Source organism: Vulpes lagopus, chromosome 23 (genome assembly GCF_018345385.1).
Source record: "Vulpes lagopus strain Blue_001 chromosome 23, ASM1834538v1, whole genome shotgun sequence".
NCBI lineage: Eukaryota > Metazoa > Chordata > Mammalia > Carnivora > Canidae > Vulpes > Vulpes lagopus.
Window position 1 is genome coordinate 17,531,582 of NC_054846.1, and position 20,523 is coordinate 17,552,104.

The 20,523-nt window shown below is 44.4% G+C and overlaps 1 protein-coding gene and 1 long non-coding RNA gene across 5 annotated transcripts in view; one reads left to right on the forward strand and one right to left on the reverse strand.

Annotated features, from left to right (window-relative positions):
• LOC121481068 overlaps window positions 1-3,228 on the reverse strand; it is a 79,294-nt gene extending 76,066 nt beyond the window's left edge. The window contains exon 1 of one of the 2 annotated variants that reach the window (XR_005985180.1): window positions 2,819-3,228. This is a non-coding gene — a long non-coding RNA (uncharacterized LOC121481068). Of the gene's footprint in view, window positions 1-1,108; window positions 1,244-2,818 lie in introns of those variants that run through there. The other variant, XR_005985179.1, reaches the window with a different exon arrangement.
• The window catches only part of NR3C2 (nuclear receptor subfamily 3 group C member 2), a 330,212-nt gene continuing 310,833 nt past the window's right edge, over window positions 1,145-20,523 (forward strand). For 2 of the 3 annotated variants that reach the window (XM_041738024.1, XM_041738025.1), the window contains exons 1-2: window positions 1,145-1,277; window positions 9,081-10,830. In XM_041738024.1, coding sequence (XP_041593958.1) covers window positions 9,083-10,830 — 1,748 coding nt within the window. In that variant the 5' untranslated portion in view covers window positions 1,145-1,277; window positions 9,081-9,082. Of the gene's footprint in view, window positions 1,278-3,394; window positions 3,628-9,080; window positions 10,831-20,523 lie in introns of those variants that run through there. The other variant, XM_041738026.1, reaches the window with a different exon arrangement.

Genomic DNA, 20,523 nt, shown 5'->3' on the forward strand with positions numbered 1-20,523 from the left:
CAGGGCAGCGGCAGCGGCAGCGGGAGAGCCCCGGGCTCGCGGGTCCCAGCTGGGTCCTCTGCCCCCCGCCGTGCGCCCGCCCCCTCGGCCGGGCCGCCCCCCTTTCACTTTCGCGTCTGCGTAGGTGCCTGCCCCGGCGGGCGCGGGGGCGCGGGGGCGCGGGGCGCGGGGGCGCGCGGGGCGGCGCGGGGGCGCGCGGCGCTCGGCGGGCGGAGGGGGAGGGGGCCCGGCGCGGCGCCCCGGCCTCGGCTCGCCCCGCGCAGGCACCGCCCGCCGCGTGCCAGCCGCTGTCACGGCCCGGGCGCCGGTCGCGGCCGCCGCTCCTCAGCCGCCTCCCCCGCGCCCCCGCGCGCAGACACCGGTCCTGCCTCGGCGTCCCCCCACGGTGGGGGTGGGGCAGCGGCGCCGCGGGCTCGGCGGCGGGCAGAGCGGCGGCCTCCCCGGGTGGGCGGCGGGCGAGCGGGAGAAGAAACTTTTCCCTCCCGCCCCCCGCGCGTGGTCCCCGGGCCGCGCTGCCCCCCGCGGGTGGGAGGCGCACCTGAGGCCGGGGCGCGCGCTCAGGCCCGGACTTTGGGGGGACGCGCGAAGTGGTGGCCGGAGGGTGCCGTGCGGGGGGTTCCGCCTTCCCGGGGCCTCCGGGCAGCCACGGGCGCCGCCACCCCGCGCCCACCAGCCGGGGGCCGGCCGCCCCGCAGCCGCCCCGCAGCCGCCCCGCAGCCGCCCCGCAGCCGCCTCCCGCTGCGGAGGGTGTGACCCGGGGAGGGGGCCGCGGCGCCGCGGGCTCCCCCTGCGGCCGCCCCCTCGCACACACACAGGCACACACGCTCCGCCGCCTGAGCTGTCACCGGCCACCCCAGGCCCGGAGAGGGGGCGCGGAGAGCCGCGCCGCGGGGCTCAGGCGCCGAACCCGCCGCCGCGCTCCCCGGCCTCCAGGGCGGCCGCCGGCAACGCCCGGGAGACCAGCAGCCCCGGGAGAGGGGCCCGCTCGGGGCCGGGCCGCCGCTGCTGGGGGCGGGCGGGCGCTCGCGTCCCCTTCGGCGCGGTTTGGCGCCGCCGCCTCGCCGCCCCCTGCGGGGTAGCAGCACTACCGGTCCACTGCTCTACCCACCGTCAGGGCGCCTGCCGGACTGTCATCCTCTCATCCTTGCCGCCGATCTGCTCGCTAGCTCTGGGCTTGCCGGCGGCGGCGGCGGCGGCGGCGGCGGGAGTCTCGCTGCCCTCACCCCCGCCCCACCCCCCGCCCCGCGCCCCAGCTTCCCCACCATGTCCTAGAAAAGGTGAGTGCGGCGACAGTCACTTTGCGCTGACAGCGGCGGGAGGGGGCCCGGGGAGCGCAGAGGCGGCCCAGGGGAGGGCAGGGGCCGCGCAGGGGGCGCGGGCGGGCGCGCCGAGGTGGGCTGCGGGCCGCAGACCGGGTGCCCGCCGGGCCGCCTCGGGGCAGGGGTGCTGGGCGGCAGGCGAGCGACCGCGGCGGCCGTCCCTGCAAAACCTAACCTAGATTCTGCGAGCAGCTGCGATCCAGGGCAAGACCGGCCCTCCGAAAAGGACGCAAAAACTTAGTGAAAGAGACACGTCCATTCCTTTAATAATAAATCCGCCAGCGCAGGCTGAGCCGCCGCCCCCCTCGCCTGCCCCGGCGCTCGGTCCGGGACTCCCCTCGCTCCTGCCCGCCGCCCGCGCTCGGCCCGGGTGCGATCGATGCCAGACCGCTCGCCCGGCCCCGAGAGCGCGTGACGGCGGGCCCCGCGGGAAAGTTGGGACGCTCGGCGGGGACTCCCGGCTGCGGGGTCCCGGGGGCCGCTGCGCACAGGGCACTGCTGAGCGCCGGAGTCGCCCCGCCGCCAGGGAGTTCCCTGCGTGGAGCGGCGGGGAGTTCGAGTCTTCCAGGGTGGGGGGGGGGGGGTCTGGAATCCCGAAGCTTAATTACAGTAAAGGGAGGACGGGGGGGGGGCGGGGGGGCCTTGGGCACAGACCGTGACCCCCTCCCCCTGGCCCTCTGACTCCGGCGGGGCGAGGCAGGGGTGAGGCGGGAGGCGGGCTGCACAGCTGCCACCGCCGGGCTGCGGGTCGCCGAGGGCCGGGGGCCCGGATTTAGGTGTGTACGTCACTGGCGCTGACTCTGGGCCAGCGGGGAGCCTAAAACGGAGCCTCAGACGCGGAGCCTCAAAGTCTTTAGAAATCAAAGTTAAGAAGCCCTTCCTTTTGCCTAGTAGCTCCAGCGTTTGGGTGGGCGAGAGGAAAGTCGAGGTGGGGGCGGCTGCAGGGAAACAAATTTATCGCAGGCTCTCGAGCTTTAGAAGACACTTTGGTTCCTTTTCCCTCCTATGTGTTTCTCCCAATTGTGTGCACACCCCGCCCCCCCCCATTATAAAGAAGCGAGTATCCTCGATGGCTTTCAAATTGAGCTAGTGGAAAAATCCAATACTAAACTAATAAATGAAACGACGAAATCATAAAGAGGGAGAGCAGTAGCTCTTGACCCTGGCACTTTTTTTTTTTTCTTTTTTCTTTCTTCTTCTTCTTTTTTTTTTTTTTTTTTTTTTGGTGGGGGTGGGAGAGAGGCTGCGTTTAAAGGGCTTTGGCTGCGCTGAAATCACCCGCTTTTCCTGCACGGTTAAAACAAGGAAATTCAAATCGAGGGGGAACGTGATCCTCTTGCTCGCGGGCAGCGACGCTGCGGCCGCTCTGCTGAGAGGTAACTCGCAGGACCGAGGGAAGGGGCGGGGAGAGGAGCCCCGGGGGTCCGGGCGAGCCCACTCGGAGCCCTCCCCTGCGCGCGGACGCCGTGGGCGGTGCCTGGGCCAGGGCTGCCGCTCACCTGGCGCTGCAGGTGGACAGCATGAGGGAACGACACGGTGGCTGGATCTCGGGAAAACCGACTTCTTCCGCGTCACCACACTTTTCACGTCTTTCCAGTTAGCCCGAGGTCAGCCAGGAGGATAGTCAGGTGGGAGCGAGCAAGTTTGGAGCAGCCGAGCGAGAGGGGCGGGGGGCGGCGCGTGCAGGGTGCCCGGCGCTCGGCGTCGCGGCTGCTGCCCGGCACCCCAGGCGCCCGCCGTGGCTGCGGCTTTAAGGGAGCTGCCGAGTCTAGGCTGTGTCGCAGCAACTTTGTATCAGTCATGTCGCCCTCCTGGTGACTGACAGCCGGGGTTGTCCAATGAGAAGCCCGCCTGGCCTGTGCGGCGTGGAGCCCTGCTTCCCTCCGGGCCAATAGGAAGGGCTCAGGGGGGCGGGATAGCAACCTGAACTTTATCTGGACATGTGACCACCCCGGCCCTGGAGCTGGCCCACTCCCCCTCCGGGCTTTGCCCGCCCTCTCTCCCTCTCTCCCTTCCCACTCCGCCCGCCCCGGCCCTGGCCCTGGCCCTGCCCCCGCCTCTCCGCCCCTCCGCGCCCGGGGTGTCATTGGACCGGGGAGACGCAAGCCAACTTCAGGCTGCTCGGAGGAAGCCCGTGCAGTCACCTGGGTGCAGGAGCGTTGCAGCCTCGGGCTCTCTCGCTGCAGGGAGAGCGGCACTCGCTGGCCTGGATGTGGTTGGATTTGGGGGGGCTCCGCAGCAGGGGTGTCGTGGCGTTGGCGAGCGCTGCAACAGGTAGACGCCGAGAGACGGACCCCGGCCGAGGCAGGTGTGTAGGGGTGCGCCGCGGGGCGCCGCTCGCCGGACTCGGCTGGCGGCCGCGGCGCGGGAGCGTGCACTTTGCAGGGAGAAGTGGCTGCGTAATCCGGAGGCACAGTCAGTATGGTGCTGTGTGCTTGTTGTTTTGTTTTGGTTTTCCACTTTTTACCCCCTTTGGCCGCCAGAGGACTATTTTGGGAAAGTTTGGCCACTTTGGATAAATGCCCTCTAACGAGCAGCTTTCAACCGCCTTTGGCAGTGGGAGGTCTACCACCCTTCCCTTTCCCCAAGGATGAGTTTCGGATCGTCTTCCTTATACGATTTTTAAGGGGCGTTTGAATAATATTTGTTTCCTCTATCAATTGCGGAAGCACCCACATCTGAGCTAGAGGTGTAGCGGATAAGGGCAGTTGAAGGAGATACAGATCCTGATGTAGCCTGTCTGAAGGGGGCTCTGGAAATTCGTGCATTTCCCGTTCCCTAGTATTTATAAAACTCTTGAGAGAGGCTAATGCTTTCTGTGGCATCAGTTGTAATTCCAAAGGCAGGGGAGAAAGGATGAAGCTTCTTTTGGTGTCATCAGTACCCTACTATTGAACTTAAGTGCATGGTTTTTCCCTACTGAATTTTAAAAGACCAGGCTTAAATCAAAATGGTTTATGGCACCATCAGTTTTGACTATTTATTATGACCTAGAAGTCAGGAGAACTTTTGTTTGTTACCAGACAAGTTTTTGGGAGCGCTGAATTCCTAATGCACTTAAATTGCTTTTTAACATTTGTATGACCATTTCTCTAGGTGCTGTTATTGATGGCATTTACATAATAATGATAACAGCGTGCCCATCTGTGAAGTTCTGTGAAGTTTTAATTGTATGTTTGGGTTCAAGGCACACTATCATTGAAATGCCTGAGGATAGAAGTTACAAAAAAAGATAAAGGGGAGCTTTTTCCTTTAAGAGGGACATAGTTTGGCTTGGGGATTTTTGGAAAGATCAGGTGGCTCAGTGAATTAGGTGAGTGAATAGAAATCAGGTGTGCTCAGTTCTAACTGGTTCTCCCGCTCTCTTAGGTGACCTTGGGCAGGTTTCTATCATTTACCCCATGTATAAAAGAAGAGGACAAAATAATAGTTCCGTAGTGAGGATGACAGAAAAATAGTTACATACGGCAAACTTTGACAGCCGTGCAACTAGTGAAAATTGTGAAATTCTTAAGGTTCTGTCTTTAAGATGCCATATTAAAGTGAAATAACTATAGAAAATGGTATGTTTTAAATGAGACTGTGGGGGGGGGGCTTAAAAGTGAAAGTGTTTTCAGACAAAATGTCAATTCACAAGAATCTTTGTTAATATTCCTAAAAAAAAAAAAAAAAAAAAAAGCAAACCTATTTCCTTCTGGAAGAGCGCAGTTTAACACTGACTATAAAACCTAAAATTTTAAAGTCAGGTTTTTCCTTTGTAAAAAGTTTTTAAGAGCATATGAATAGCTCTTCCTTACTTTTGGAAATTTCCTTTATGTTTTGGGGGAGGCCATTTGCATGAAAATTAAAGGGTCATAATGGTTTTTGTCCCTGTCCCTAGAGAGCCTCTGTTAACATTTCTGCTGTAAGGGAGACAAATCTGATTTTATATAAGCTGGATATGTATACCTGTGTCTGCTTCATCTTATACTTTAGTAACAACTTTTCCTTTACTATGGGGGTGTTAAGTTCTATGAGGAGTATATTCATCAACTGATATTTTCAGTATTTACTAGTAAGTTCAGGCTAACTGAAATTCTGCTCAAGCCATGGCTATGCCACTTCCAAAAAGACAATCTGAGTTTCCTGGACTATTTAGGAAATAAATGCCTAACATAATCTATTTGTTTACAGAGAAGACTGATTAAAAGACTGATTAAAGTAATAGGGGGGCATTCAGCATAAAATATTTTGATACTCCTAAGTTTTTAAAAACGGTGATCTTAAAAAATGTTGGCAGTGGAAGCCATGAAGACGCTAGATATCTATTCTTTTGTGCCTGACTGTTGCCAACCTTTATTTTCTTTGTTGAGAGGTGCATTAAGTTGGTAGATGAAGACAGTACCTTACACAGAACTAATTTAGATTTCAGCAAAGCCTTTTGCAAATTCTTTAATGATAGCCCTGTCAATAATGTGGTGAAATGCAGGCTGTTTTATGCTATTGTTAAGAATTCAAGGCTAGCCAAACAGGACTTGGAAAGTTGTGATCAGCTGTGTGATGTTAGCTGATAAAGGTGCTTCCTTGTAGAGTGCTTTAATATTATACTTGTCTGCTATTTCCCATGTAGATTCTCCTAGAATCGTCATATAGTCTTCACAGGTTTGAGATTTGGCTCCTGCTTTAGGGCAGAGTGATGAAAGTCATCCCTTAGAATATTAGTAGGTGTTGTGGAAAAAGGGGGCCGTGGCCAAATTATGTAGAGGACGCTGGAATAAAAAGGAAACCGGTTTCTGCACTGTAAAACTTCTCAGGAGTTTAGCATGCAGATTTACACTGTGAAACTTCAAAAAAGCAGTAAGTGATCATCCTTCCCAAAAGAACGTTTGGAGGATGGATCTGGAGGGATCTGGAGATGGGATTCTCTTTTTAGACTCTGCTTGGGGTAGGGCGGGGTTGGCGGGGGGAGTGGAGATGAGGAATGGCGCTGTAGTTGGAAGGTGGGGAGGCTGGAGCCTTTGGAGGCCTTTGGCAAGAGTTCCTAGGCAAGGGTGGTTTACAGGCATTAGGGGAGAGAGGGGTGCAGTTCACCAAGGCAGGGAATGTGGATTTACAGACAGGTTTGGGGAGGGGGGTATGGAACACAGAAGATGTTCAGTTTTGAGCATGAATAGACATGTTTCTTGTGGTGTTTGATGAATTTGGACCTGAAACATCTATACCTTAGATATGCATCTGTTCAGCTTTGTTATGGGGAGGATAGAATATTCTTAGATAGAAGTAGAAGCATAGAATACTCCTATTTTTCAACCTATGTTTACAGCTAACTGGTTTTTCAGTAAAGAAGAAAAGGTCAGTATTAGCAGTTTAAGTCCCATTTCACTGTATATTTATTTCAACTTGTCTTTTATCCACACTCAATTTTTTGGGTAGAATTACCAGATAAACACCTAAATTGTTGTAATTTGATTTATTTTCCCCTGCTTTGTGATTGACTTGTGATTAGGAATTCATAGAATAATGTTCTTTAAGTAAAAGGTTATAGGCTAGATTTTAATGTTCACAAATTGAGTATTGATTATAAGAGTTAACATTTTTTATTTGTACTAGGCTATCTGCTTGGGATGCAGTAGTGAAATTGATAAAATTTCTGCCTCTTGGGGACTTAAAATCTAGTATAGAATACAGTGAAGAGATAATTACAATACCTAGACAATTTAGGCATTATATGTCCTTAGAGAGCCTTGTGATAATCTATTGCCAGTTTATTTAGTAGAGCCATTCTATTATTTTCCTGGGTAAGTTAATATAAGTTCTGTAGCAGAAGGACTTCCTAGTCTCATTTCATGAGGGGAAGCTAAGGGAGATGGGAGTAGTGAGTGGCTGAAGGAGGAAAAGAATGAGAGGCTTGGGATGCCTGGGTGGCTCAGCAGTTAAACATCTGATTCCCGCTCAGGTCCGGGATGGAGTCCCACATCGGGCTTCCTGCATGGAGCCTGCTTCTCCCTCGGCAGATGTCTCTGCCTCTCTCTCTCTCTCTCTCTCTCTGTGTCTCTCATGAATAAATAAATAAAATCTTAAAAAAAAAAAAAAAAAGAATGAGAGGCCTAAGGTAATATTGGTGTACAGAACTGCAGAGACTATATCAGACTTTTATTTGGGGCATGAATTATCTACACACCTGAAAGGATTTGAAAAATGCATACATAATACAATACAAATGAATATGTAATGATTTTAGCAGTTTTGTATATTAGAATATATAAATGAAAGTTTTACAAAGAATGAGTTAATTTCCTTTAAGATATGTTTCTATAGAAACATATCAAAGCAGGGGGCATTTGGCAATGTCTGGAGATGTCTTTGATTGTCACAGCTGAATATGGGGAGTGCTAGTTGAATCTAGTGGGTAGGTGTCAGGGTTATTGCTAAACATATTACAATGCATAGGACAGACCTTCACCACAAAGAATTATCAGGCCCGAAATGTTAGTAGTGCCAAGGTTGAGATGCCTCGGTTTAGAGAGAGACCTGGGGTCAAATTCCAGCTCTGCCACATAGCTGTATAGCCTGTGCCTCAGTTTCCCCAATATATCATTTAGATAATACTTTTACTAATCTTATACGGTTATTAGGGTAAATACGAGGCGTATACTGTTGCATGGAATTGTATAATTATAAGATTATGTAAATATAACCTATTATAATTATATTGTCTATGAAATAATTTTATAGAGAGTCAATGGATGTGATTGTGTAGATGAAAAAAAACCTGTGGGCTCCTTGGATGAGAACTGTGCCTGTTTTGTCTGTCACTATAGATTCAGTGACTGGTTGTAGGCCCAGGATGTAGCATGCACTTGGTAAATATTTGTTCAATGAATGAACACATAAATTGTCAAGACTCATCTCAACTTCCTCCATTTACTGTTGAAAATAAAACTGTTTCTGCTAGAAGTCTTTATAGCAGAGGTACCACTAAGTAGGGATGCGTGTCAAAGTCCCTGCCAGCATTGAAATATGGAGAATCTAGTGCTGACATTCCCGAGTTCTCGTACTGCCTCTCTATGGAGCTATATGGACTGCCTTAAGTAATCAGGATACATGAATCTTTTAGGAATTGACATTACAGTATCCTCATAAGTAATCCATTTTAAGAAAACCTTATTTTTTTTTAAAAAATCATTCTTATAAGTTAGTTTTCCTGTGATAATCCACTTGATAACTTTAATTTCCTATTAATAAATGGTAACATTGGTTGCATTACTGTATTGTTTTAATAAAGCCTCGTATGCAATATGGAAAGCAGCTTCCATATGCTTGAGAGACACCAAAGGTTTTAGAGTTAGAAGATTTAGTTTTAAACCCAACTTGTCACTTATCACGCCTTTGACCTTGGACAAGTCACCCACATCAGTAAGCCCTTCGTTTCATCCTTGCCTGCTTCATCAGTCCCCATGATTACTCTGAATATTAAATAAGTTAACATTTGTAGATATTCTTTGCAAATCTAAAGGCTGTATTATAGCAAACATGTTACTTTTATTTAGATGCAAAATAATTTTATATGATTGCTGCTTATAGTCTAGCTTCTGGACAAGTTATAGTCAATAATCTGTTATAACAGCACATAAAAAAGGCAACAATTATAAGTAGAAATACTGCTTATAATAAGTAGGATATGTATGTATAGCTCAGCAAGTACAATTTTAGAATGTCTTCTAGAGTAATATTGCTATAAATGACTCTAATTCAATTTTTTAATATAAATTTATTTGTTAGCTATGGAGACCAAAGGCTACCACAGTCTCCCTGAAGGTCTAGATATGGAAAGACGGTGGGGTCAAGTTTCTCAGGCTGTGGAACATTCTTCCCTGGGACCTACAGAGAGGACCGATGAGAATAACTACATGGAGATTGTCAACGTAAGCTGTGTTTCCGGTGCTATTCCAAACAACAGTACTCAAGGAAGCAGCAAAGAAAAACACGAACTACTCCCTTGCCTTCAGCAAGACAATAATCGGTCTGGGATTTTAACATCTGATATTAAAACTGAGCTGGAGTCTAAGGAACTTTCGGCGACTGTGGCTGAGTCCATGGGTTTATACATGGATTCTGTAAGAGATGCTGACTATACCTATGATCAGCAGAACCAACAAGGAAGCATGAGTCCAGCAAAGATTTATCAAAATGTTGAACAGCTGGTGAAATTTTACAAAGAAAATGGCCATCATCCTTCCACTCTAGGTGGTGTGAACAGGCCCTTGAGATCCTTCATGTCTGACTCTGGGAGCTCTGTGAACGGTGGGGTCATGCGTGCCATTGTTAAAAGCCCTATCATGTGTCATGAGAAGAGCCCATCTGTTTGCAGCCCTCTGAACATGACGTCTTCAGTTTGCAGCCCTGCTGGAATCAGCTCTGTGTCCTCCACCTCTGCCAGCTTTGGCAGTTTCACAGTGCACAGCCCTATCACCCAGGGGACTCCTTTGACATGCTCCCCTAACGTTGAGAATCGAGGCTCCAGATCGCACAGCCCAGCACACGTGGGCTCTCCTCTCTCAAGTCCATTAAGTAGCATGAAATCCCCAATATCCAGCCCTCCGAGTCACTGCAGTGTAAAATCTCCAGTCTCCAGTCCTAACAATGTCACTCTGCGATCCTCTGTGTCTAGCCCTGCAAACATCAACAACTCAAGGTGCTCCGTTTCCAGCCCTTCCAACACAAATAACAGATCCACGCTTTCCAGTCCAACTGCTAGTACTGTGGGATCTATCTGTAGCCCTGTAAACAATGCCTTCAGCTACACTGCTTCTGGCACTCCTGCTGGATCCAGTGTGGCCCGGGATGTGGTTCCTAGTCCAGACACACAGGAGAAAGGTGCTCAAGAGGTCCCCTTTCCTAAGAGTGAGGAAGTGGAGAATGCCATCTCCAATGGTGTGACTGGCCAGCTTAACATTGTCCAGTACATAAAACCGGAGCCAGATGGAGCTTTTAGTAGCTCATGTCTAGGAGGAAATAACAAAATAAATTCTGATTCCCCATTCTCAGTACCAATAAAACAAGAATCAACCAAGCATTCATGTTCAGGCACCTCTTTTAAAGGGAATCCAACAGTAAATCCATTTCCATTTATGGATGGCTCATATTTTTCCTTTATGGATGATAAAGACTATTATTCTCTATCAGGAATTTTAGGACCACCTGTGCCCGGCTTTGATGGTAACTGTGAAGGCAGTGGATTCCCAATGGGTATTAAACAGGAACCAGATGATGGGAGCTATTACCCAGAGGCCAGCATCCCATCATCTGCTATTGTTGGTGTGAATTCAGGTGGACAGTCCTTTCACTACAGGATTGGTGCTCAAGGTACAATATCTTTATCACGATCGGCTAGAGACCAATCTTTCCAACACCTGAGTTCCTTTCCTCCTGTTAATACTTTAGTGGAGTCATGGAAATCACATGGTGACCTGTCATCTAGAAGAAGTGATGGATATCCAGTTCTAGAATACATTCCAGAAAACGTAACAAGGTAAGTTGTTTTTTTTCTCCTTTTCTGAAAATCGCGGCTTTATAAAATGTTGAAAAAACTAGTATTTACAGTTGATAAATTTAAACACATTGAACTGTTCAGTTCACAGTTCATTTTATTTTTATTTTCAGGATGGTCATTTAGTGTCCCCTCTTTCCTTTTTGGTATACTGCTGTTTTGAAATAGGAAACAAAAAGTTCTTAAAATTAAGAAAATACTTGTGTTGATTTTGAAGGAATATGTATGGATATTCCCTCCCCCTTATAGCACGTTGCCTGTTGTAGGTGTTCGGGAAAAGTCCGTTTTCTACTGCCTGTGACTATATATGTTTTAGCAGACTAGTGCTTGATTATTTTTTTCTTTAGTGGTACACTGGTTCACTAGAATTGTTTTCAATTTGTTTCTTTGTGGTCTTTGTCTTTTTTCTTAGCTTTTTTATTATTATTATTATTATTAACCACTTCATTGGTTGTGAAGTATGAAGTTGAACCCCAAATCGGTTACCCACAAGCTCTACACCCTCTTCGTCCTTTTCTGGGTAGCTTAATTTGTATATAAGTCATGGTTTTCCATACAAATAAATCATTTCCTTAACTGTTGAGGGCTTTTAAAGACTCAGCACATCTAAAATTACTAAGTGGACAGTCTTGCTTTCTTACTCATATTGGAAGTGAAATATGTCACTGCAGTTTTGAGTTGGTATATTTTTAACTTTTAAGATCTACAAGAAGACATACTTTACTAACTGTAAAATATTTCTTGACTTTCCTTTTTGCAGATAGCATATTCTATATATTTAGAAAAAACAAGGAAGAGGTTTTTGATATGCTGTAAAGGGTGGTTCTAAATTATACAATGAATACTTGCATTGGACTTTGTTTCAGTACTGTTTTTATTATATGGTTGTGATAAATGATCCCTTTATTGAACATAGAGTAGATGTCCTAGATATGGTTCATTCCTTCAGCATTTGGGAATATGTGGATGTTTTCCTTAAAAACTTATGTTCATTCCATTAACAATTATGTAAACAATTACGTTTACATGTATTTCTTTTTCTCCTTCTGTTTTGTTATGAGCCAAAAGCTAAAACTTTAGTTCATATGTTCTTTTTCCTTATCATTGATTCAAACTTTGCTCCTCTTGCCTTTATGGAAGCAAACATTCCATTGAAGGATCGGTTATTACAGCTCTTGATAGCATGAATGATCATATTCTGATACCCTCTCTATCTCTTCTATTCTAAACCGTAATGCAAGATAGTGCAACATAGCATGGCTTTCGTCAGAAACAAACATAGCATGTGGGCTCCTGCTACTGCTGTGTTTTACTTTTAGAGAAGGAAATTTTGCACATGATGTCACTATTTTTGTAAGTGACTTTTTAGTGAGTTGGTATGAGGGGGTATGGCCTGGTAGTTATGAGCACTGCTGTCCTGATTGAAATCCCTGATCTGCCACTTAATTGCTTTGTGTCCTTGCGTATAACACTTCACCTCTGGGCTTTTAGTTTCCTCATCTGGAGGAAAAAGAAAAAAGAAAAAAAGAATTCAATAGTACCTGTCTCAAGGAGTTAAGATAATTGAGTTAGTTTATGAGAAGCACTTTGCACATTATCTGGTATGCGATAGGTATTGTATATATTTTCGTTATTACTGTTAACATTTGATTAGTTTACATAATCTGTAGTTTTCTGTTTCATTCATTTCATTATATGAAATTATACAAAATAGTTTAAAGAAATATTTTATACATAAGTTGGAAGAAATATTTGTTGATAATTCTTATTAAATTCTACTCTATTATTTTTCATGAATAGGCATCATACATTTGCCACAACATATTTATTTGCTTTAATGGATTTGAAGGCTATTACTTTGGGTAATGATATTTCTGGTAGCCATAGTAGATAAAATCATTAGTTCTCTGCTTTGTTTTGTTCTGCATCCTATTTCTCCCATTTTAATTGTAGGTTTTACACTCAACTCCTGAAGTCCCTCCCAATGTTCTAGTGATGCATCGCCTCAAACATATTAATGTGAATCAGTGACCTTGAGTCTCCTCTGCATTTGTGGGCCCCAGGGGGTTGTTCAGTGTCTCCTCTGGAGTATTCCAAAATTCCTCACATAGGTGTTAATATAGTCAAAGGGGGTTCATTTTGTTTACATACATGTTGTATTGTGCTAGTTAGTATAAGTTTTCCCAAAACTTTACTAACAAAAGCTTTTGTGTTATGAAGTCTCTTGTAGCTTACCGATTATTGACAGCTTTTTCTGGTGAGTATTATCCAAACCTATTTATTTTGATCATTCTCAGAATAAAGGCTCAAGGATCAGGAGATATTTACATCTTTTTTCTAGATTTCAGTCCACATGTTATAATATTTCATTTAACCTCGTCCATGCTTCATCACTGGTCTCGTATTTTAGTGTCTTTTGGATCAAAATCCAGCCTTTTTGTCTATATCTTAATGTGGGATGAGGATACCCCATTCAGGGGGATGTGGAATAAATGAAAGAATTATAGGTTGTGGAGGATCAAGGCAGTGTGTGTCTGTTACGAGGTTTCATGATAACCTCCATCTTTTGATTGAACTCTAAATTGTTGTTTGGGATTCCTGAGACCCTTTCAAGGAGGTTTGTGGAGTGAAAGATCATGCATCAGTAAAAGATCCATTCAAAATGGAGGGTGGACCATAGTTTTTCATGTAATCGTGTATGGAAAGTTCACTAATGTGATTTCAGATTCCACATTGCTACTAACCTTTAAGATACTACTGACTGGCAGTTTTCAACATAGTGTCAAAGAATCACATATGCAGTTACTGCTAATGACCATTAAAATGCTTGTCCTGGGCAGCCCCGGTGGCGCAGCAGTTTGGCACCGCCTGCAGCCTGGGGTGTGATCCTGGAGACCCGGGATCGAGTCCCGCGTCGGGCTCCGTGCATGGAGCCTGCTTCTCCCTCTGTCTGTGTCTCTGCCTCTCTCTCTCTGTGTCTGTGAGTAAATAAATAAAATCTTTAAAAAAAAAAAAAAGGTAAAATAAAACGCTTTTCCTTTTTCCAACAACCTATCCATGTGAACCCAGATCTTATTCATATACCTGAACCAAAACCTATCACTACACACTGAATGCAGAAGTAGATACGAAAATCCAGCTGTCTTCTATTGAGACAATAGACTTGCAAGAATGTAAAACAGTGCCAATCTCCTCACTCAAGTTTTTGTTTTGGGAAACATAGTTATTTTTTCATGAACATAGGCTTATGTTAACACAGTGACTTCTTAGTTTTAATTGATTCAAAATGAATATTAGTTTTAATTCTAATGCAGTAAATACCAGTAGATCTAATTTACATAAACAAAGGCTTTCTGGTGTCCTCAGTACATTTTGAGGGTGGAAAGATGTCTGAAGACCCCAAAACTGAGAATTGCCAGTCTCTTTTACTCTGGACACCCTTTGGCGGTTAATGAAAAAAGAGGTTATTTCTTTATTTTGTTGGCCTCACTGAATATTATGCTGAGGAAGGAGTGCCCTCTTCAAATAAGAAAAATGATTCTTCTCTAGTTAATTTTTTAAGCCGATAGAAGTGAGTAATGGCTGTGAAGTGTGTGTTGTCCTCATCTCCGTCTGTGGGCATCCTGTGAGAGGGTGACGAAAGCCATCTGTCTGTTAATCATTGCTAGTGAGTGGATTGCCTGACCACCAAAGTGTAAAGTAAATTATGACAGAGGCTGAATGTAAAGCTTTGAGGATGGACACTGGACCTGGTTGTGTCATGTAGATTGGAGTTTCCCTGTCAGCCAGGACACAAACAAAACTGTGACCTCGGTGAGTCACAGCTTCTCTGGGCCTCAGTTTCTTCCTTTAAGGTGAACGTGTTGAACTCGGTGCTCTCCAAGGTCAGCCTGCAAAACTATTAAGTGGCTGTGACGTTTCCTTGGAGTTGTATGTTAAAAATCAAAATTGAGTATCCTTTAACATATTTGTTTATCTGGCTTCAAGTATATTTTAATCACAGGTGTAGCTCTTTTGTTTCCAGGGTGTTCTGGATAGAAAAATGTCATTGCCATTTACCATTTAAAAGGGGGTATGGGAAACTTATTTATTTTACTTTGAAAAGCAGAGGGTTTTTTTTTTTATCAGATCTTTTATAAAATTTGATACAATGAATTTCTCTTCCTTTTAATTTACACTATTCCTTTGAAAACAGCATTTCTGTGTTGACACAACATCGATGTTTATGGCGATGGTCATAGTCACTTTGATAGCATCATAACAGCACTAACATTGACTTAGACCTTTGAATATAAAGTTCACTGTTTCAAAGGGCATATTCTGGGAGGCTTCAAGACAGATAATCAGGTGTTTATCTTAATCTGTGCTGCATTCTTTTTCTATGATAGAATGAAACAATTTAGTAAAAAACCTACAGTTTTTTTTTTCAATTGTCCCTAGAGTTTTTTAAAACTTATCTTCTGTAATAAAGCAAAAGGTTCAGAATTCAAGGAGTTACCAAAGTTGCCCTGTCTCATAATAAACTTTCTGAGTAAATTATTGGGATTTAAATATCCTTGTATAATGCAAAGTATGAAAGAATGATGATTTTAGGAGAGGGTGGAATCAGATTGATTATTTGTGCTTACTATAATAAATCCATTAAGAATTACTGAGGTCATTTACAAGTGAAAACACAGGACTTTCTTTTTCTTATTATTTGTCTCACAATATTTTCATTTTGAAATTGTTAGTGTACCTAGAATTTTCCCCGCTCAGTATTCTAAATAATATTTTTAGAAATGATTTCACAATGAGACTTGCTTCTCCTGATGATTCATTCACTTCCATTCATTTATGGTATTTCTGGTGAGAGTAGTGATAATTTTATTGAAAAAAACCCTTAGTGCTTTTTAACAAATAAATCACTATGTACAGTGCACTTTGATACATTTTGCTTTTAACATCACAAGTGTCCTAGGTTTATATGTCAGTATGTCCACCTTTTAACATCTAAAGTATTAGTATACTTAGAACTGTTTACTTCATACTTTAAAAAATGGAGATAAAAGCCTTGGTTTCAGTTAAATAAACTCAAATTATTCAACTTCAGGCTGTTTGCATGCACAGCAGTGTTGTGCTAAAACTAGGACCTGGAGGTGTGGCATTTATGGATTTGATGCCTTTTGCACTATTGAAATTCTGGGTGTGTCTGAGCTTTTTTATACTTATAATGTTAGAGTAATGCCTGATGTTATTTTTTTTTAAGATTTTTTATTTATTCACGAGAGAGAGAGAGAGAGAGAGAGAGAGGCATAGAGAGACAGGCAGAGGGAGAAGCAGGCTCCATGCAGGGAGCCCGACATGGGACTCGATCCTGGGTTTCCAGGATCACACCCCGGGGCTGAAGGCAGCACTAAACCGCTGTGCCACCAGGGCTGCCCCCGATGTTATGTTGATCACAAGTAATTTAGGAGTAATACTTCACTTCCCCTAATGCTTTGATGTCTTTAACTTTTTTTTTTCCCTCCAAAATATTTTTTTCCAGGCTTTCAACTGTTGCTTCAGTTTCATACTCCTCATCTACTGATAAAATTTCACCTCTCCTGCCAAATAATGTATCATTTTCTTTTATTTATTAAATACAAATCAAGAGAAAAATATTTGCTTCATTATAAAATTTAAATATAGCCCTTAAATTGTGTGTTTTTGGACTGTATTCCAAAGTTTATTGGTGAAAACCTAGGAAATATAAATATGTTAAATGTATAGGTCTTCATCTTAAACTTTAGAATTTCTAGTTTTAAACTTGTCAAGTATAGGCTTTATTTTGTTTTAAGAGTTTTATTTTCATTCTTTATATAGTAAAGTAATGATGAAGTTAAAATGTAATTACGTATAAGCACCTGTTACTTAATTGATGCCTGGAAACCTCTACATTTATGATTGTCAGTGTTCAGGCCAAGGCTGAAATTTCTTTGTAGAAATGAAGTAAAAATTCCTTGTATTTATGCAAGAAATAGAAAACTCTAGTATAAGGAAGGAAAGAGGACATACACAGAGTAATTTGAATACCTAAAAAGTGAATTCCCTAGGGAGAGAGAGTGAGCTAATAACTGATTATCTGAATTCCTAACTGTGGCTGCACTTTTATTAATTATGACTCTTTCACTGGTATGTGTCCTCACCTTATAGGTAGATTAGGAGTTGTTGAGACATATAAACAAAAATTATAGTCTAAAATAAAGTGGAATAAGGTTTATAATGGGAAAGTCAACTTTGGATTTCTGACAGTATAAAATTATATAGGCAAGTTTTGGAAAATGGGGAGATGGGGTGGTGCTGGTCAGAGTTGATATTTATCCTTTTGCAGAAAGTAGGAGTGGTCATTTCATGATGGAGGGAGTTACATGAGCAAAACATGGAGATCGGCAGAAAACACTGAATGTGGTCAGGTTGTATGGCTGACTGTGACACAGGAAATTGCGGGGAAGAAAGCCTGGAAGGAGGTTAGTTAGTTGGAAGTAGAAGGCAATGGAACTTGAAAGTCACACTAAGAAATTTGTACTTAATTTGGTAGGTAATGAGGAACTATTGAAATGTTGGAGCAAGAAAGTAGCATGAGCTGAAGTGCACTTTGGAAAAACCTTAATTAGGCAGTGGTTGCAGGGTGGAGCCTTGTTAAGTTATTGCAACAGCACAAGGGGTTGGGAACTTGACTCTCTGTCCAGAGTAATGGAAAAAAGGGGACAGATGTGAGATATTACAGAAGATGCCCTTGTAGGAGTTGATTTTTGTATAATTTTTTTATTTTGAAATAATCACAAACTTAAAAAAAATTAAGTCCATCACAGAGAACTCTAAAGAAGGACATTCTCTCACATAGCCACAGTATAGCCATCAAAATCAAGAAATTAACATTAAGTTACTTGCTTTAGACCCATCTTGTACTTTTTCTGCCCCAGTTCTGGGGTCAGCTATTTTTCCAAGGACTGCTCCCATTCCCACAGATAGTCTCCTGCCTGTGATTGGGGTATAGTTTGAGTTCTGGGTCACAGGGCCACACTCCCCCAGAAATGCCCTCCTTACTACATTCCAGCACTGATTTCCCCCTGCTAGTCTGTCTTGGGTTCTGATTCTCTGCACTAGACCATGAGAACACATGGACACATGGGTACTCCTCCCCACCTTGCACTGGGCATCAGAACTGCCCTTGGCTTGGTGCCCCACTGTGGACCATCACAGCTATCCACATCCTGCTACTGTGAAGGAAGAGGAAGGAGAGCACTTGATACTCATGTGAAAATGGAAGGAGGGTCAGGTGTGTGGAAAATCAGTGGAATCTCAACATGTAAGTTTGACTGTCGTGGATAATGGAGAGATCAAGAAGAATAGGCTGGGAGAAGAAGTGATGATTTATCTTGGATTCACGAGCGTTAAGTTGTGGACTACCTTAGACTAAGAGAGTTCTCACTGTAGGTGGAAATGTTGATCGGGAGGTCTAGGAGGCCTCTTCATAGAAGTGGGGGTAGACAGTGTCCGTGTGGGTGCTGTTGCCCATGGAGAGAATGTATGTATGACCCAAGTGTAGTTTAAAGCGCATTCTGTTAGGAATTTGAGGAACAGAACCCCATTTAGGAGATGAGCAACACATCCTAATAAAGGAGACAGGGAGTTGTTTAGAGAATCAAGATAGTGCCGAGTCATGGATGCCAAAGGGAAGAATCACGTAGTCTTAGATTTTCAAATTAGAAGGGCCCTAATGCTATCTATGAAACTAAGGTCCAGAGAGATTACATGCCTTTTCTGCGATCATACAAAGTAGTTGGTAACAGAGCCGGAGGTTAGATCCTGCCCTTTTGTCTATTATATTATCCTTTTCTTCAGCAGGAGATGGTGGTTTAAAACCTGATGATGGGGTAAGGTGGACCGGAAATTGGACTGAATAGTTGGTGCTGGTGATTTTTCCAGAAGGAATTCTGTTTCGTGGTGGGAATGGGAATCAGACTGTGATTGGCTAAGGATTAAGTTAGCAAGGAAGAGGAAAGACTTGAGGGATGCCTGCACAGTGTTTATTCTCCGGAGGCAACGTTCAGTGGTAAGAAGAAAGGGTGAGAGAGGAGATCGTAGCACAGAGGAGCTGTGAACTGTGAGATCAGAGTCAAGATTGTGATGGACAGGTAAGCTGTGAAGAGGGTGGTGGAGGAGACTGTGCCATGCCTGAGCTGCAGGGTGTAAGGAGGACAGATTTTTGATGGGTCAGTGTCCTGAGATGCTGAGAATGAAAGGGAGACTTGAGTTAGCCACAGGGTCAGATGTTTCACTGCCCCATTGAACCAGTCTATGTAAGCGGTTACTGGCAGCTAATGTTGCAGTTTTTATAGATATAGAAACTGAGGCCCAGAAGGTATATGGGATTTGCCAAAGGCACATAGCTAAGGTAAATGAGGAAAGAAATACTTGAGATAGAGGAGAAGAAAACTGAATGTCCTAACAACAACAATAGACACATGGATCTTTTAAAAATGTAAATTAAATTATGTGGCTGATGTAAAGCCCCTCTGGCTACTTCTCATTGCAAGCAGCATAAAGTAAACTCATCAAGGGCCTGAAAAACACAAAAATATAAGACCTCTATTTTATTTAGTATCTGGTTTTCTTCCTTGCTCAGTCCCCACGCTGACCTTTCTGTGGCTCAGACCAGCCAAGCCCCCTTCCCTCAGGGGTGCGGTATGGTTCTATACTTAGTGTTCTCCCTGCCAAGAAGGCTCTGCTTTCAGATTTTGGTCATCTGCCCCTTCTTGTCACTTGGCATTAGCTCAAATGTCACCCTCTTAAAGAGGCCTTCCCAGACATCCTATTTAAAGTGGTGCCACCCCCCCACCCCACCTCCTAACAACACATCACCTACTTTTGTTGTCTTATTCCACATACCTATCAGAAATTTGTTTACTTGGCTTCCTCCAATTAGAATGTAAGTTTCCTGAGAGCAGGGCCCTTGGCTGTCCTGTTTATAAGGACGTTTGGCCACACCTCAAACAGTGCCAGGTGTATTGCTGATGTTCAGTAAATCCTGATTGAATGGATTGGTTAGCAGAGGAACTTGGGGATGACTGGTATGTGTTGGTGGTTGTGGAAAACTAATACCCTTATTGTCAAATAACCGAGTTCTGTGGAGATTAGCAAAAAAAAAAAAATGCGGTGACCTCTATCAGCATATTTTTAAGGATTTTCACAAAAATAACAGTTTCTGTTCTTGTTTTTTCTAATCTCAACATAATAAAGTAGTCAGTAATGATGTATTACAAGCTATATGGTGACATATTCTGAGTTTTTGAGGTCATTTATTTTTAATTTGCAAACAGTAAAATTAACTCCTTTTGGTGTGCAATTCTAGAAATTTTGCCAAGTGTCTAGTCCTGTAACCACCACGCATTCAAGATAAGAATAGTTGTAACCCACTAAAATTCCCTTGTATTGTCTTTTCTCAGTCAACCCAACTCTTCATTCCCAAACCCTAGTGACCATTCATATGTTCTCCATCGTTGTAGATTTGTTTTTTCTAGGTTGTCATCTAAATGGAATTATACTTTTTATAGCCTTCTGATTCTGGCTTCTTTTATTTAGCATAACACCCTTGACATTCCTCCATGTTGTCGTGTGCATATTATTAGTTTCTTTTTAGTGCCCAGTAGT